Below are 17,475 nucleotides of genomic sequence, written 5' to 3'. Positions count from 1 at the left end.
TTTGGAAAAAGAAATGGTAAACTGCCATTTGCAAGATAAACCCAATGGTATATTTGAAGCTGCTCTGGTAATGGCAAAAAGATATTATTTTCTTGATTGACTTGCTCACAGTGGAGCAGAATAGTAGTGCTGTGCTATTTGACTAGTTTATTTTTTTTAAAGTGTTCAGGATTGGGTAATGGGTAGAGCCAAAAATGAAGATATTTTTCTGGCAAGTGCACTTTAAAATAAAAATGCTCACTTTTATGGTTATTATCCATTTAATGCTTGTTAAAGTAACCAAAAACCCAGTTGACATATGAAATGTTTAATTATGTACGTCTCTTGTAACTTCTCACTATGATAAATTTAAAATGAACTCCTTTAAAAATGAGAATAGTAAACTAAACAAGGTTATGCATAATGTAGCATAGGTATCCTGTTTTATAGCATGCTTCAGATTTAAATGTTGAATTTAATCAGAAAAGAGTTTCTGATGTTTTTAATTTTTTATATATCCAATGAGTGAGTGTATATTTTTGCATTTGACTACAAAAGGTGGTCTTTTATCAGGCCAGATGTATAAGTGTAATTCATATTTCTGTTAAACCGTACAAAAGAAAAAGGAGTTCCTAAATGACACTCTGGTTACTTTCTCCAGACTTGAGGAAGAGCTCTGTGAAGTTCAAAAGCTTGTCCCTTCCATGAACAAAAGTTGGTTCAATAAAAGATATTTCCTCACCTTCCTTGTCACCCTGGGACCAATACAGCTGCAACACTGCAAACTAAACTTGAATGCACTACTTAAATAAAGTAGATTATACCAAAATGCATGTAAAGGGAATTATCAACAGTCCGTTAATTTTAGCAATATGTTGCCTCATAGCCCAGCTAAGAGAGAGAACTGATATGTTTGTTTGAAAAAGTACACCAGATTATCAGCTTCTACCCCTGTTTAATACCCCTGCATGTACTATACTGATTTCCATAAACTACAGGACAACACTAGGACATGGTCACAGGCTTAGGATAGTAAGAGACAAGCACAACTTGGTGCCATTTTAACCCAGTTTTGTGGTCTTACAAACCGGTAAAATGTTATATCCTTTCAGATTTAAAATAAAGGTGGGGAGGGCATACAGTTGAGTGTAGTGGTAGAAAAAGACATTCATGCAGCCAGTAAATTAGCTCCATGCTTATCAGTAGTTTTGTCATAGTTTCAAATTTATAGGCATTTTTAGAAATACAACTCCATGGTATTAGACACTGCATCAGCATAGCACTTTCTGGGGCATAACAGATCTGGAAGCTGACTGTGACCCTGATCCTGCACATGACTTATGCATATGTTTAATTTTATGTCATTAGTCCCAGGAAAGTCAATTTAATTTAACTGATGTATTGTACTTGTTAGCATGTTTTATTAGGGAGGGAAGAAGAATAATTGCATCCTGAAGCTAAAGAATATTTACATTATTCAAATATAATTTTTAGGTGCGTAAAGTGAGATTAAAACAGTTTTCAGTATTATTCTTTGACTTTATTTTGGTTTGTATAAAATGTGACTATTTCAAGATCCTAGAAGCTTCAAACATAACTTTAAAATATGATGATTGAATAGGTATTGTTATACTGTCCTTCTGGTTTTTGGTTTCACATTTGCCTTGTTAAATTAAGTGATCGATCACTCTTTAAACAATTTTAAAGCCTGTTATAGCTAAAATATAACTTGCCTGAAAGATACTTCTTCATCTCTTTCAAGGACACTTTGATTGTGTGGTCTGAAGCTGAAAATTATGACTTGGCACTTAGCTTTCAAGAAAAAGCTGGATGTGATGAAATATGGGAAAAAATATGTCAGGTATGTTTGAAAAATGGAAGATTATCTGGATGTTGCAGTGTTACGCTTTTGATTTTTATGAACTGTTTTTAGCAATGAGATTAAGCATAGTACTTGTAAGTAAAAAAATACAGAGGAAAAAATTACATATTTGGTAATTGAGAAACTGGTGCTTTCCCCATAAAAGTCTGGTGCTAAGTTTAACAGTTATATTTGAAAGCTCTCCCCAAAACTGTGTTTAAAAGTATCTTTGAGATTCACCCACACTTTCCCTAAAGAAAGTTTGCATAAAGTACAAGTTCATGAAACACGTTAGACAAACACCTGTCAGGAAAGGTCTAGTTTTACTTAGTTCTGCCTTGAGTGCAGGGGACTAGACTAGATGACTCTCAAGGTCCCTTTCCAGTTGTACACTTCCATGATTCTATGAGGTTTTATAACAGTGATTTCATTAGTTACTAATTACTTCATTTTTTTAAAGTGGGAGATACTTCAACATTAAAGTGCATTTTGAAGCTGATTATAGAACCATAGACTAGAGGTTGTATTTGATTTAATCTACCTGTTGTCTTTTCCATTTTGTAGGTTTCTTAATGCTAGTCTGTTTTCTCTCCTAATTCCCTGTTCTTCATATACATTTTTCTTATCTGAGCATTTCTCTTCCTTCTCTCTCATACCCTCCTGTTTCAGTTGCCTTTCTGCTGTAACAGAGAGAGGGGAACTTGGTTAATTTACTTGAGTGGATTGTTCTTCTGCATATTTGTGATGGAGTCCCTGTGGTGACTGGCAGGGGTTGAAAGATTTATTTGACATCTTTTAGGTTGGGAGTCAAATCTGTACCTCTATATTCTCCGCCAAAAGTCCTGACCTTTTCAATTTAAAGCAGTTAAACTGTTCATCGTACACTGCATTTTATTTGTGACATGTCAATCAACTTTCTATTTAATACAATTTTTAATGTATTTTACTAGGGCTGATTGAATAGCAGAAAATATATTCACTGCATGTATCTGCTATATTCCACCAGTGTTAATAGTGTTTGGCCAGCTATGTAGATGTTTGAATACCACCCAAAGGATTAATCAAATAAATTCATTGAATATTATTACTAATGTCTCGTTTGCTTGATGTTACTTTCTCTGCTTCCTAGCTTCATTCTATTCTTTTTCTTTTCTGTAATAAACCATAGTGTCTCTCTTCTTCCATCTCTGCTTCCCTTTTCTTTCTCTCTCTGCCTCTTATCTCTCCCATCGCTCCTTTATCTGTCTCTTTCCTTTCTCTCCTCCTCTTCTTTGTTCTACATTCTGTCCTGTATATTTTGTCTTATTCCTTCTTCCTCTTCTCCTCTGCAGAATCAATATGTCTTCATACATCTCTTTATACACACATGCATATCATACTCATTTTCTATTTTAGCCTATTGATCTTTTCCCACCCATGAACCCACGATCGGAAATATTGCCAGAGGATTAAAACTGTTAGCTATAGACAGATTCAAAAGATACAGTGGCACCCACTGTTCCTGGGGAATACCCAGGTGAAAAGCCAATCATCCCCAGCTTTAGGAAAATTGAATGTGCTAGTGTTTTTGCCAGGTTGTTTTCCTTGGACTGTGTTTTGAGGCCCCACCTTTTATATCCACCTGTGGCTGGAGGGCATCCAAATTTGAAGCCTTCGAGTCTCTCTCCCCGGCCTTCTTTGGCTGCTATGAGGATGGCGAAGTGTTCTCACTATTCTTCCATCCTCTTCCACAGCCTTCTGGCTGCTGCAAGAATGAGATATTTATTGCTATATATCTCCACTAGCCTCCTGGCTGCATCAATGGGGTGAAAATGTCAACCTCTTCCATTCCCTTAGTTTTTTGGCTACTGCAGATATATTGAACAAAGGCAGAGTATTCGAAACAACCTTCACTTTTTGGGTCCTCTTTCTCAGTGAATAGCACTAGTGTTTGTCTCTGCTGATGTTCAGTTTTTCCAAACTGCAGCAGAACAAAACTTGACTTGATTCTTGTAATTTTCACTACTACCCACAGGTGTAAGAAATAGCAATAAAAGCTGACAAGACTCTCGTCAGTTCATTCTGGTGTAGCTCATGGAAAGCTCTGATCTGCAGCAGAGGTAGTTGAACAAGTTGTATATAGACTTAAGAAGATTGTGCTGCATCAGTTTAATATCTGTTTGTGTTAGAACCTTATATTCAAAACCTTAAGTGTTCGAAAATTTTTTATTTGTAATTGAAAGTTTAGATTCTGCAGAAGATGTTGTTCACCTGGGAACGCTTCTTATTCACCTTGGGCAAGGGGACCTTTCAAGCTCTAGTGATGGACACCCGAGAAGTGCTAATAATAATAATGTCTTCCTTTTTCCTGAAGTATTCAGAAAATTCTGCTATTTCTCTATTCCCTATATTTCCAGTTTCCTGACATTTAAGTATTCAGCTTTATACAAACTAATACAATTAAATATCTAGTCCAGAAAATTACTTTGTTTCAAAATCATATATTAATGAATGTGTTCAATGTCCCATACTGTGCCTTTTATGCCAACATTCAAAAGCACATCAGAACCTGAACTGCATTGTATTTAAATGGCAAACTCTTATTCATGCATTTATTTTTGGCTCCAGGAAGTAGAATCATTGATATTCCAGATCATGCTTTTAATAAAAATATAATCAGAAGTCTTTCTACCATCAAGGAGCGTAATGCGGCTTTTGGCTTTTTTCCTTCACCCTCTGTCCCTTACTGGAAATGCACAGTTTTAGAAATATTTAAAAAAAAAAAATGCCAGTAGAAATTTTAAAAAATTACTTACAAAAAATGTCTCATTGTAATAGGTTCAAGGAAAAGATCCTTCAGTGGATATTACTCAGGACCTTGTAGATGAATCTGAGGAGGAACGTTTTGATGATATGTCATCACCAGGTCTAGAATTGCCATCTTGTGAATTAAATCGGCTAGAGGAAATTGCGGAACTTGTGGCGTCTTCACTGCCTTCTCCATTGCGTCGTGAAAAACTCGCACTAGCTTTGGAAAATGAGGGCTATATTAAAAAGCTCTTAGAAATTTTTCATGTGTGTGAGGACTTGGAGAACCTTGAAGGACTACACCACTTGTATGAAATTATCAAGGGAATTTTCCTTTTGAACAGAACTGCACTTTTTGAAGTAATGTTTTCTGAGGAATGTATAATGGACGTAATTGGATGCCTAGAATATGATCCTTCTTTATCGCCGTCACGGAAACACAGGGAATTTCTGACAAAAACAGCAAAATTTAAAGAGGTGATTCCTATATCTGATCCAGAGCTGAAGCAAAAAATTCATCAAACATACAGAGTACAGTATATCCAAGATATGGTTCTACCCACTCCCTCAGTGTTTGAAGAAAATATGCTGTCAACACTTCACTCCTTCATCTTTTTTAATAAAGTGGAAATAGTTGGTATGTTACAGGTAAGTCTGAAGCTCTTACTTTTTAACATGGAAAGTTGACTTGAAACTGGCTTTCAGCATCTTAAGATTTTTTTTATATATATATTTTATGCAAGAGATTAACAGTTTGGAAGACTGAGCTATAAAGTTGATATTCTGCTATTAAAATGTGAACTTTAGACTTATTACTGTAGAACTTATAATGTAAATGTAACAAACTACATTAGTACCTTATTGAGCACAGTTGAATTGAAGTTAGCAAGGTGTACTGAGTATTCTTACCCAGTTGTTAAGCCTTTACTTGTTAAGACTCCAGCCTCTGTAACTAAGAATGAATCTGCCCTAAATCTTTTCATGATTTTATGCCAGGGTAGAATTTTTCTAAAGGTTGAGGCAGCTCAGACAAGTTGTTTGGAAGATGCACGTTAAAAAAAAAAAGTGGTGATTTAGTTTCTTAAACGTGTTCCTAATTATTTTGGCTCATAATTGCAAAATGGTTTTGCCTAGAAACTCCCCATCTGTTCTAATGTGTGTCTTGTTTTGAATTTGTGCATTTGTTGAAAAAGTTTTAATGGAGAAATTTAGATATTAAAAACCATTTATTCATGGTGTTCTTACCCACACACATTGCTTAAGTATTCACACCGAACCCTATGAACTGGGCAGAAGTATAAACTTTGTGTAGCACAGTGAGTGCTATAAGGCTTTCGTCAGAGCCAGGCAGCATTGGTAAGGCGCACAGATGTGTATTTTATTAATATGTAGTCAGTGGATGCCAGCTTCTTAAACCAAACAAAAGCAAGAAGGATGGAGATAATGGTAGTTTTCCTGATAACTATGTAGTCTGAAGAAGTGAGCACAGTGCTAAATGTTTCTGCAGACTTGCTGTGACCGGGGTCCTAGTGGGGGCCAGCTATGGTCACTCAATTAGGATGAACTGCAAAAAATGGGGCAGCCAAACCTCAAAAAGCTAGTGAATATTCCAGTACTTAGATTTACCACGCCAGCGTAAAACAGCTTCTTCATTACCTTACTGGTTACTCAGAAGTCCAAACAACACAGTTCCCTTAAAGTGATCCAGCCTCAGGCCTCCATCCAGGTACCCATGTCAAAATTTCTGTAAATCTTATTTCATCATATAAAAGAAAAGGTTTTACCAGTCCCAAAGGATCGGACACATTACCTCTCAGGTTAATGAATGTTTCAGATCTTACCCAAATACATGCTACAGTAATTCTTATTAACTAAACTAAAATTTATTCAAAAACGAGAGAGAGTATGGTTAAAAAAATCAATGTACATACAGACATGAGTTCAATTCATTTAGGTGCAGATTCATAGCAGAGATGGTGAGCTTTGTAGTTGCAAAGAGTTCGTTCAGAAATAGTTAATAGTCCAATGTCCAAATATCGTATTCAGGGCATACCAGCATAACTGGGACCTCAGTCTTGTGAGTCAAACTTCCCCTGATGAATCCTAAGCAGATCTGAGATGACAGAATCAGGATCCAAGGATCTTTTATACAATTTCGTGTCTTTTGACAAGTTGGAGTTCCTCAGGGAACAAAAGGTAATTAGGATGACTTTGAAGGAGGTCCATAACCGGTACTTAGCTATACGAATTAACATAAGGACATTTGTTTGTTCCTCCATCATTCACAGTACATTTCAAAGAGAGATGAATACCAAGATATCCCATGTTTACAATTTATTTAAATGCTAGGATCTTCTTTTGACCTCTGAATTATCAGAAGACAGCATAGACAAGGGACTGTTGATCACATTGTCGACCCTACTCCTACTATGTATTTACACAAAAACAAATATCATCTCCCCACATGTCTTTTGAGGGTTATTTATTTTGCAGGATATCTAACCCTTTCTAGCAATGCGTCACACTTGCCTTATCATTTTAAGTGTAGTTTATTTAGATGAGCCTCAAAACACCCTGTTGAATATTGTTACCCCCATAACAGATGGGGAAACTGTGGCTGAAAGATTAAAATTACTTGCCCATAGTTACATGGGCATCTCAAATCCAGGTCTCCTGATTTCTAGTTGATCTAACTCACTAGACTGCGATGCTCCCCAGCTGAATCACTTGATCTCTGAATGTGTTTTCCTGTAGAATGGGGAGAATGATATATGGCCTAAATTTTCAAAAGTTGACTAATAATCTTGGGGTGGCCAGCTTGAAACACTTTATAGGCCTGATCTTCAGAAAGTTCTCAGCACCCACCCTCTGAAAAATGCCCATTTAGGTGCCTTATGTTAGGCATCCAGGCTCATTAGTCACTTTTGAAAATCTTGGCCTCTTTGTCCACCTCACAGGTGCTTACCCTCCCCCACCCATTGCCATCTTACTTATTACAAAACTGGAATACCGTTTGCTGATGGTCATTTGCTGACCCAACAAACATCAACCACTGACTCCAAGTTACATGAATTGGATAAGCTGTGGGGAGGAAATTTGGGCAAGAGGAGTTAGTACTGCAACAGTCTCAAGCAGCACGTCATGCATCACGTGTGCAGCTGTCAGAAATAGGAGTATTATCTGTTGTACAGGATGAAGAAGTTGATAGAATAATAGCAAACTAGTTTCTTCTCTACTGTTGGTTTTTGGCTTTAGTCAATGGTGATAGTGTATTGCATGTGGAGTATGGTTGAGGAACTTGTATGCAGGGGGCACAATGAGGCTGGAGTCTTGGTTCTGACATTGACTTGCTATATGACCTTGGATAAGTCACTTGAACCCCTCCTTACTTCTGTTTCTGTTGTCTGTAAATGAGAATAATGCTTATCAACCTCACAGTGGGGCTGTGAGGATTAATGATTTACCTTAAACACACAAACTTGAGTCCTATTAATTGCTCTCTGCAGCTTTGAAAAGCAGAGAGCAGCACTACAGAGCAGAATAAACACCCTTCACTATATCCTAGCTCTTCTGACTTCCACAAAGTACCAAGAGGAAGGGAAAATTCTCAGGTATATAAATTGGGAAGGATTAGAAAATGGAAGATGTTTGGCAGAAACATCTAATTCTGCTTCTATCTGGAGAAAATAAAAGAAGGTAAACAGAATAGTAATGGATGTTTTACACTGTGCTAGAGGGAATGGCTTATTTGGTACATTTTTAAAAAGCTTGAAAAATTTACCAAACATTACTAGCCCAAAGTTTAAACCTACTAACCTGGCTTAAATACAGCTGTGCCTCAAGCCATGCCCCTCCCAAACTGTGTTATCTGAGATTTTAAAACAACAAAAGGCTTTTGAACAGTTAAACTTATCAGGGTGGCAGTCCACCCCCAATAAATTAATTTATGCTGCCCTTTCCTCTTCTTCCCATGCATAGTAAAAGGGTTTGGCACAGTGTTTTTTATATTTCTTTTTTCTTTGTGTGAGATCAAAGACTCTGAGATGAAATTTTAAAACCACCAAGCTGTCTTTTCACTCTCATCTCTTATATCTCCTCCATAGTTCAGTTTACATCTTGGTTGATTGATTGACTCATTCATTCCACTGCTCCACACTCTTTCTTGATTCCCTTCCCTACTCTGGGAGAGGAGAAAAGGCAGTGGTGGAGCTAAATGAGATATAGTTTATGGTGAAGATAAATATGGGATCTGGCTTGAATGAAGGAAAAAATATTGCTATTCACAGGCCATTTGGAGCAGCAGTAGGATAGATGGGAGAGGGCTGCTTTCCCATCTATCCTACAGCTGCGCCAAGTGGCCAGTGAGTAGGAATATTTGAAGCCCTCCTTCCCACCACAGCTGCTGTGGCTTGTAGTCTGAAGGCTAGCCTTTCTTCTCCCTTTCTCTTTCATTCTCTCTCTCTCTGTAAAATGAATGACTACTCTAGCTCAAGTTTAAAAAACATACATGAGTATAGTCTCTCCCACTTTAATTTCTCTTCCACTAATGTACCTCCCTCATTCTTTTCTAACCTGATTTTTATAAGGTACGTACGTCGTCAAGCTGCTCACCTCTGGGATTCTTGACTCCTTCTGTCCTATCCTGTTAAAGTAGCAGTGGCGCTTGGACTGCTATTCTCCTTTCCTTTTTCTCCTGAGAAATAGCATACAGCTCCCTGGTTCCACTCACCAGGCAAAATTACTGCTCAGCCTGGGTGAGTAAGTTTTTTATGCCTTATAAAAATCAGGTTAGAAATATTTACTTGGAGATACAGTCTGGTTAGGGTTGCATTAGCAAGGCAAAATAAATGAGTTCCATGAAGTTTACTTTGGATTTTTTTAGACAGGACTTTAAAGCTGAAGGTCTGTCTGCTCTATGTGAATATAAAAGCCCATTGTATTTTTTGTTAGAGTAGAGGCTTGTCACAATGTAACTGAACAAAATTTTCCTTTCTGACTGTTGTTAATCCTGTGTATTAGTTGGTGGTTGCTGTCCATTGTGGAAGCCATTGTAGTTATAGAGTGTCTGGTTCTCTCTCTCCTTTCCATCTCACCACTTCCTGGTGGAGACTGGTGCTGCTGGGGACTGGGGTCTTTTTATAAGCTACCTTTTAATTGAAGAGACCCCTGGACTTGATGTTTGGGGTGCTTCATGATAGTCCAGTGGGAGCGAAGGATGGGGGGTGCTGCGTGCTTGGCTGTCTTCTGTGGACCATGGTAGTGCTTGTGGTGGTGATACTGCTGCTGTTGATTGTAGGTCAACTTTGGACAACTCTGGGCCCAATGAAGGTGGGTTATACAGGAGCAAAATGGTTCTGCTTTAAGTTTAAATCAGGAATGGGCAAACTACGGCCCACGGGCCAGATCTGGCCTGCGGGATTGGCACCCCTGTGGCGCTGCGGGCCCCATGCCGCTGCTGGAAGCAACTGGCACCATGTCACTGTGGCCCCTGGGGCAGAGGGCTTCCCCCCACCCCCCGCAGCTCCCATTGGCCAGGAATGGGGAACTGTGGCCAATGGGAGCTTTGGGGAAAGTGCCCACAGGGGAGGACAGCACACAGAGCCCTCTGCCTCTCCCCCCACGTGTCCTCCTACCCACCCTCTCCCCCCCCCCCCCCCACCCGGGCCGCAGGGACATGGTGCTGGCGACTTCCGGGAGCGGCGCGGGGCCAGGGCAGGCAGGGAGCCTGTCTTAGTCCTGCTGTGTGCCACTGCCACCCCAGAGCCACTCCAGGTAAGCAGCACTGGACCGGAGCCCGCACTCCGAACACCTTCTGCACCCTGCACCACAACCCCCTGCCCTGAGCCCCCTCCTGCACTCCGCACCCCCTCCTGTACCATAACTCCCTTCCCTAAGTCCCCTCATGCACCCTGCACACCACCTGCGCCCCAAGCCCCTGCACTGAGCCCCTTCTTGCACACCGCACTCCCTCCCACACCCCAGCCCTACATGCATGGCCCTGCATACAATTTCCCCACCCAGATGTGGCCCTCAAGCCAAAAAATTTGCCCACCTCTGGTTTAAATACATGAAGTTATTTAGAATGTATGGCATTATACACTCCATCCACAACATCTGTGCCTCTTCTCTTGCCACCTGTGCCTTTCTTCCCTGACATAACCCTGCCGTTCACACCAGACTCGGACTGACTGTGACGAGGAGCCTGGGGTGGGTGGGAAGGGCCTGGCTGGAGTGGACCGAGGTAGAAGGGAATCGGGCTTAGGGGAAACAGGAGCTCAAGAGTCCACTAGAGCAGTGGTTTTCAAACTTTTTTTCTGGTGACTCAGTTGAAGAAAATTGTTGATGCCCACGACCCAATGGAGCTGGGGATGAGGGGTTTGGGGTGTGGGAGGGGTTCAGGGCTGGGGCAGAGGGTTGGGGTGCAGGGGTGAGGGCTGTGGGGTGGGGCCAGGAATGAGGGGTTCAGGGTGTGGGAGGAGGCTCTGGGGCAGGAGGTTGGGTTGCGGGAGGAGGTCAGGGCTGGGGGTGCAGGCTCTGGTGTGGGGCTGGGGATGAGGGGTTTGGGTGCAGGAAGGGACTCAGGGCTGGGGCAGGGAATTGGGGCACAGGGTTGGGGTGCGGGCTTACCTTGGATGGCTCCTGGTCAGTGGCACAGCGGGGGTGCTAAGGCAGTTTGTTGCTTATCCTGGCACCGTGGACCATGCTGCGCCCCGGAAGCAGCCAGCAGCAGGTCCGGCTCCTAGGCAGAGGCGCGCAAGCGGCTCCGCACAGCTCTCGCCTGCAGGCACTACCCCCCTTCCTCCCAGCTCACATTGGCCGGTTCCCAGCCAATGGGACTGTGGAGCTGGTGCTCTGGGCGGGGGCAGCGCGTGGAGCCCCTTGCCCCCCCTCCTCCCCCCCCCTTAGGAGCCAGACCTGCTGCTGGCTGCTTCTGGGGCACAGCATGGTGTCAGAACAGGTAGAGACTAGCCTTAGCTGGGCGGCATCGCCGATGGGACTTTTAACAGCCCAGTTGCTAGTGCTGACAAGAGCCACGACCAAGTGCCTTACGTTCTGCGACCCAGTACTGGGTCACGACTCGCAGTTTGAAAACCACTGGACAGTGCATGCTACTCTACAGAATGTGGAATGGAACCCTAGATTCTTGAGTCTCAGTATTCCTCTGCTGTCAGAAAATATTTGTGGAACCAAGTGGCAAATTGTGTCTCATCCCCCTCTAGTGGCTGGTCTACACAGAGGATAACTTACTACTATTATCAATTACTCCATTAGCTCATGTGGCCCTGCAGATGACCTATGTCAGTATCAGTATTATGCCACCCGATAGAATTTTGTTTTTTTTTCCAGTTTTTCTTTTTTAAAAACCTAAGACATTGCACATATAAAAGTATTAGGGCTATCAGACAATTTAAAAAAATAATCGGGAGATTAAAAAAAAGTTGCAGTTAATCACGGTTTTAATCGGACTGTTAAACAATAGAATACCAATTTAAATGTATTAAATATTTTTGCATGTATTTCTACATTTTCAAAATATATTGATTTCAATTACAACACAGAATAGTGTGTACAGTGCTCACTTTATTTTTTATTACAAATATTTGCACTGTAAAAAAGATAAATAGTATTTTTTCAGTTCACCTCATACAAGTAATGTAGTGCAGTCTCTTTATCATGAAAGTGCTACTTACAAATGTACGGTTATTTTTTTACATAATGGCACTCAAAAACAAAACAATGTAAAACTTGAGCCAAAAGTCCACTCAGTCCTATTTTTTGTTCAGCCAATCGCTAAGACAAACAAATTTGTTTACATTTACAAGTGATAATGCTGCCCGATTCTTATTTACAATGTCACCTGAAAGTGAGAACAGGCATTTGCATTGCACTATTGTAATATAAAGTGAGCACTGTACACTTTGTATTATGTGTTGTAATTGAAATTAATATATTTTGAAAATATAGAAAAATTTCCAAAATATAATAATAAATGGAAATTGGTATTCTATTGTTGTTTAACAGTGCGATTAAAACTGATTAATAGCAACTTTTTTTAATCTTGTTAATTTGTTTTGTGTTAATCGGTTGAATTGACAGTCCTAGTTGCAAAGTCAAGCGTTCAAAGGTGAAAAAATGCCAGAATTAAGATTGCCCCCATGTGCATATATATTATAATACAGTATTTATTTACATGATGAGGCCTCAGCTGTGCCCAGTTCTGGGTACCACAGTTTATGAAAGATGTGGACAAATTGGAGAGAGAGTCTAGAGGAGAGCAACAAAAATGATAAAAGGTTTAGAAAGATTATAAAAACTGGTCACATTTAGTCTTCAGAAAAGAAGACTGAGGGGGACTTGATAACACTCTTCAAATACATTAAAGGCTGCTGCAAAGAGGACTGTGATCAGTTGTTCTCTATGTCCACTGAAGAGGTAATGGGTTTAATCTGAAGCAAAGGAGATTTAGGTTAGAGGAAAAACTAACTATAAGGGTAGTTAAACTATGGAATAGGCTTCCAAGGGAGGTTGTGGAATCACCGTCACTGGACTTTTTTTTTTTTTTAAGAATAGATTAGATAAACACCCAGCAAGGGTTTACTTTGTCATGCATCAGCACAGGGGGCTGGACTTGATGACTTCTGGAAGTCCCTTCCAGCCCTGCGTTTCTATGATTCTGTAGTATTTTGTTCCACAGACCCTTGCTTCATTCAATGAATTGGATAGATCTGTGTGTAGTGAAAGAGGCTGTAGTCTGTAGGACTGCTCCCTTATTTGTTGCAGAAATTGGAAGGTGTGTAGTGAATAAGGTAGGGTGTTAGCAACTCTGTGGCAGAAAGAGATGTGATTTTTGGACAAGTCATTCAAACCAAACTTTTTTTTTTTTTTTTTTTTACAGGTGAGCATTAGTTGTGTTCTTTGTTTTCTGGATGCTTTACCTGGGGTCTGATGTGCAAAAGAGCACTGAATCTGAAGTCAGTGTGCTTTGAACACAAAAGTCATATAAAGCTAAGTACTCTCAAAAATAGATTGTTGGGGTGTCAAACTGAACTCTCAAAATTAGTGGACACCTTTGACTTTTATCTCTTTGTTCTTCAGTTTCCCCATCTGTAAAACTCAGATGATAACGTCACCTCATCTCATTGGTGTGAGAATAAATTCATTTATGTTTGTGACGCAGTCTTCTACTATTGTGATGAATGCCATTGTAAATGGATGCATCTATTTTATAGTGCCCCTTCAGGCCAACTGTGGCTCTTCTGAGGCATGACTCAGTTTCTCTTTAAATCAGGCTCCCTTTTAATAAAGTCCACATAGGCCAGATGTTGCAAACATTCCTCCTTTTGGGGTCCAATTTGGTACATCCAGTGCAAAGTCTTTCAAAAGAAAATTTAGACCTTCAAAAACTTCATCCCAGTTTCAGCTGAGCCCATCCCCCCTCTCTAAGGGCCTGTCCTCTCTGTAGCAATTCAGTTCTTCCACCCCAATCCCAAATTGGGTGCAGCCCCTCCTCCCCGGAGGCCTGTCTTCCTGCTCTCCAAGCACCTCTTGCTTGAAGTTTGGTCTTCTCCACAGGCCTTTCTGGGTGCTGCCTTTCCCCTGTTGACTCAGGGCCATGCAGAAACATCCTTACTCCCTGCAGTGTCCGCAAGAATCCCTCAACACCTGCAGCTGACTCCCCTTCTATAAGGCCCAGGTGCCTTCCTTTATACCCAATTGGGCATCAGCTAATCTGTCCAAGTGCACTGGACCCTGCTCCCTTTCTTGCAGGGAGCAGTCATCCTGTCACAGCCATAAAAAAGCCACTGGGGAAATTAATACAGTACTGTCTTCCAAGCAGGGTTTGAATGGTTTGCGTAGGACCACAAGCTGAACAATGAGAATAAAACAAAATATTAAACAGCAGCTCAATCACTGAGTATGGTGAATCCTGGGCACTGTCTAGGAAGGAGTATGGCAAAAAGGGATCTAGGAGTTATAGTGGACCACAAATTAAATATGAGTCAACAGTGTGATGCTGTTGCAAAAAAAGCAAATGTGATTCTGGGATGTATTAACAGGTGTGTTGTGAGCAAGACACAAGAAGTCATTCTTCCGCTCTACTCTGCTCTGGTTAGGCCTCAGCTGGAGTATTGTGTCCAGTTCTGGGCACCGCATTTCAAGAAAGATGTGGAGAAATTGGAAAGGGTCCAAAGAAGAGCAACAAGAATGATTAAAGGTCTTGAGAACATGACCTATGAAGGAAGGCTGAAAGAATTGGGTTTGTTTAGTTTGGAAAAGAGAAGACTGAGAGGGGACATAATAGCAGTTTTCAGGTATCTAAAAGGGTGTCATAAGGAGGAAGGAGAAAACTTGTTCACCTTAGCCTCTAAGGATAGAACAAGAAGCAATGGGCTTAAACTGCAGCAAGGGAGGTCTAGGTTGGACATTAGGAAAAAGTTCCTAACTGTCAGGGTGGTTAAACACTGGAATAAATTGCCTAGGGAGGTTGTGGAATCTCCGTCTCTGGAGATATTTAAGAGTAGGTTAGATAAATGTCTATCAGGGATGGTCTAGACAGTATTTGGTCCTATCACAAGAGCAGGGGACTGGACTCGATGACCTCTCGAGGTCCCTTCTAGTCCTAGAATCTATGAATCTATGAATTCTGTGGAAAATATGGTATGTGATCATGTAATTATCATGTGCACCATATCATATGCACAAGGGAGCTGGATTAAGGTTGCATGAGCAACTTTAATTATGGTATTTCCTTCCTCACTTTTGAGTACTTGACTTCGTAACCTTAACACTCTTTTAACATAGTTTTGTGCATGTGTATTTATATGTATAAATATATAAAATTTATGCAGTTCTAATTTTTTAGTGTTATGAGGGTGCCAGCAGCATAGAAAGGGTACTTGTTGAATTGTGTACATATTTTATAAACATAATTATTTTGTTAAAAAAACGTGTGTAAGTAAAATAGATTTGGTGCTCTTTATTGAGAGAGAAAAAATTGATGCAATATTTATTTACATTTATGTAATCATGAGTTTCAAACTGGTCATGAGCAACCAAGCACTCCCATTATATAAGTAAAGTGACAAAAGAGGCTGGTTTTTTGTCTCCTCCATGTTTCCATCCACAATCTTGTATTTCTTTGCAAATAGATTTTGACAGCTATTCAGAAATGTCCAGTTACGCCAGCCCAGAGAGTGGGTAGTTGGACTTTGCCATTCTAGAAAGTAGTTATAAGACTACCTTTCTTTATTCTGGGCCTGCATAGAGGAATATTGGTAGAAACAAGCTGAACAGGTAAGGTATTAGCATTTGAATGGCTGCCAAATTTGCCAAGGTAATAATACAGGACTGGTGGTATGATGGGACCTTGGCTGTACAGTAACTCCTCACTTAATGTCCTCTCGCTTAACATTGTTTTGATCTTATGTCCCTGCTCAATTACAGAACATGCTCCATTTAAAGTTGTGCAGTGCTTCATTATAATGTCGTTTGGCTGCCTGCTTTGTCCACAGCTGGCAGCCCCCCACCAGCTCCCGTACACGCCGCGGCCCCCCCCCCCCCCCCAGTGTCTCCTGCCTGCTGGCAGACCCCATGGATCAGCATCTTCTCCCTCCTCCTCCCTGCGGCAATCAGCTGGCAGGAGGGAGGGGGCAGGAGGGAGGACTTGGCGTGCAGACTCCCCCTGCCTCCTGAACACCGCAAACCAGCTGATTGCCTTGGGCAGGAGGCAGGGGGGAGCCTGCGCATGGAGTCCTCGCTCCTCCCCCCTCCCTCCTGCCCCCTAAACACTGCAAGCCAACTGATTTCTGTGGTCAGGAGGGAGGGGGGAGGAGCGAGGACGCGACGCACCTCCCCCCTCCTTCCCCTGCCTCTTGCTTGTGGCAGTCAGCTGGCTTGCGGTGTTCAGGAGGCAGGGGAGGGAAGAGGAGCCTGCATGCCATGTACTCCTCCTCTCTCCTCTCCCCCCACCCCCTGCCTCCTGAACGCTGCAAGCCTTGGGCAGGAGGCGGGGGGAGGGAGGAGCGAGGATGCAGCGTGCGGAGTAAAGGGGGTGAAGAAGAGGCGGGTTAAGGGTGGAGGCTTGGGGGAAGGGGTGGAGTGGGTGGGCCAAGGGTTGAGCCCACCGCCCCTGGTGCTTGCAAAGAAGGGGAAGCTGCCTCTGTGCAACGTGCTTCTCCTAGTCTACAGCACCTTCAACCTCCTTGCCTGCCTCATTGTCTCCAGTGCCAGTGGGCTGTGCCTGTGTGGGGTCAGGTGGAGCACCTCCCAACTATAGTACTGTACTGTATGGCAAAAAATAAATTTCCCTGGAATCTAACCCCCTATTTACATTCATTCTTATGGGGAAATTGGATTCGCTTAACATTGTTTCACTTAGTCGCATTTTTCAGGAACATAACTACAGCGTTAAGTGAGGAGTTACTGTATTATTTATGCGTTGATACAACAATAATATTTGGCAGTTATGTAGTGTGGTGGGGCAATGCCAGCCCCGCACGGGGGGAGGTGGGCTCCAGCGGGGGTGGGTACAGGGCAGGGTTCCAGCGTGCAGGGAGCAGTCAGGGCTCGGGTGAGCAGGGACACCAGTCTTGTGTGGTGGGTAGGCAGGACTATACGGTTGGAAGAATTAGATTTTTATCAGTAAGTGTCAGTTTCACCACACAAACTGATGGAAAAAGTATTTCCGTAGATGATGACCAAAATGTACAGATACACAAAGTAAGAAGAATGCTCCTTGGATTTAAGGCTATTTACTTTGACAAATGATGTTAGAACACAATTTGTCAATGGTTATAAAACTTTAACTTTTTGAATCTCAGTATCTACTGTCATGACATAATTACTTG

The 17,475-nt window shown here is 41.6% G+C and overlaps 1 protein-coding gene across 1 annotated transcript in view; it reads left to right on the top strand.

Moving 5' to 3' along the window:
* The window catches only part of PPP4R3A (protein phosphatase 4 regulatory subunit 3A), a 69,040-nt gene that overhangs the window by 25,194 nt on the left and 26,371 nt on the right, over window positions 1-17,475 (top strand). Inside the window, exons 3-4 of the mRNA XM_054026750.1 lie at window positions 1,742-1,840; window positions 4,658-5,275. Of these exons, the coding sequence (XP_053882725.1) occupies window positions 1,742-1,840; window positions 4,658-5,275 (717 nt within the window). The remainder of the gene's footprint in view (window positions 1-1,741; window positions 1,841-4,657; window positions 5,276-17,475) is intronic.

This window comes from Malaclemys terrapin, chromosome 4 (assembly GCF_027887155.1).
Source record: "Malaclemys terrapin pileata isolate rMalTer1 chromosome 4, rMalTer1.hap1, whole genome shotgun sequence".
NCBI lineage: Eukaryota > Metazoa > Chordata > Testudines > Emydidae > Malaclemys > Malaclemys terrapin.
The sequence above is the reverse complement of the archived record's forward strand: the minus strand, read 5'-3'. Positions and strand labels throughout refer to the sequence as shown.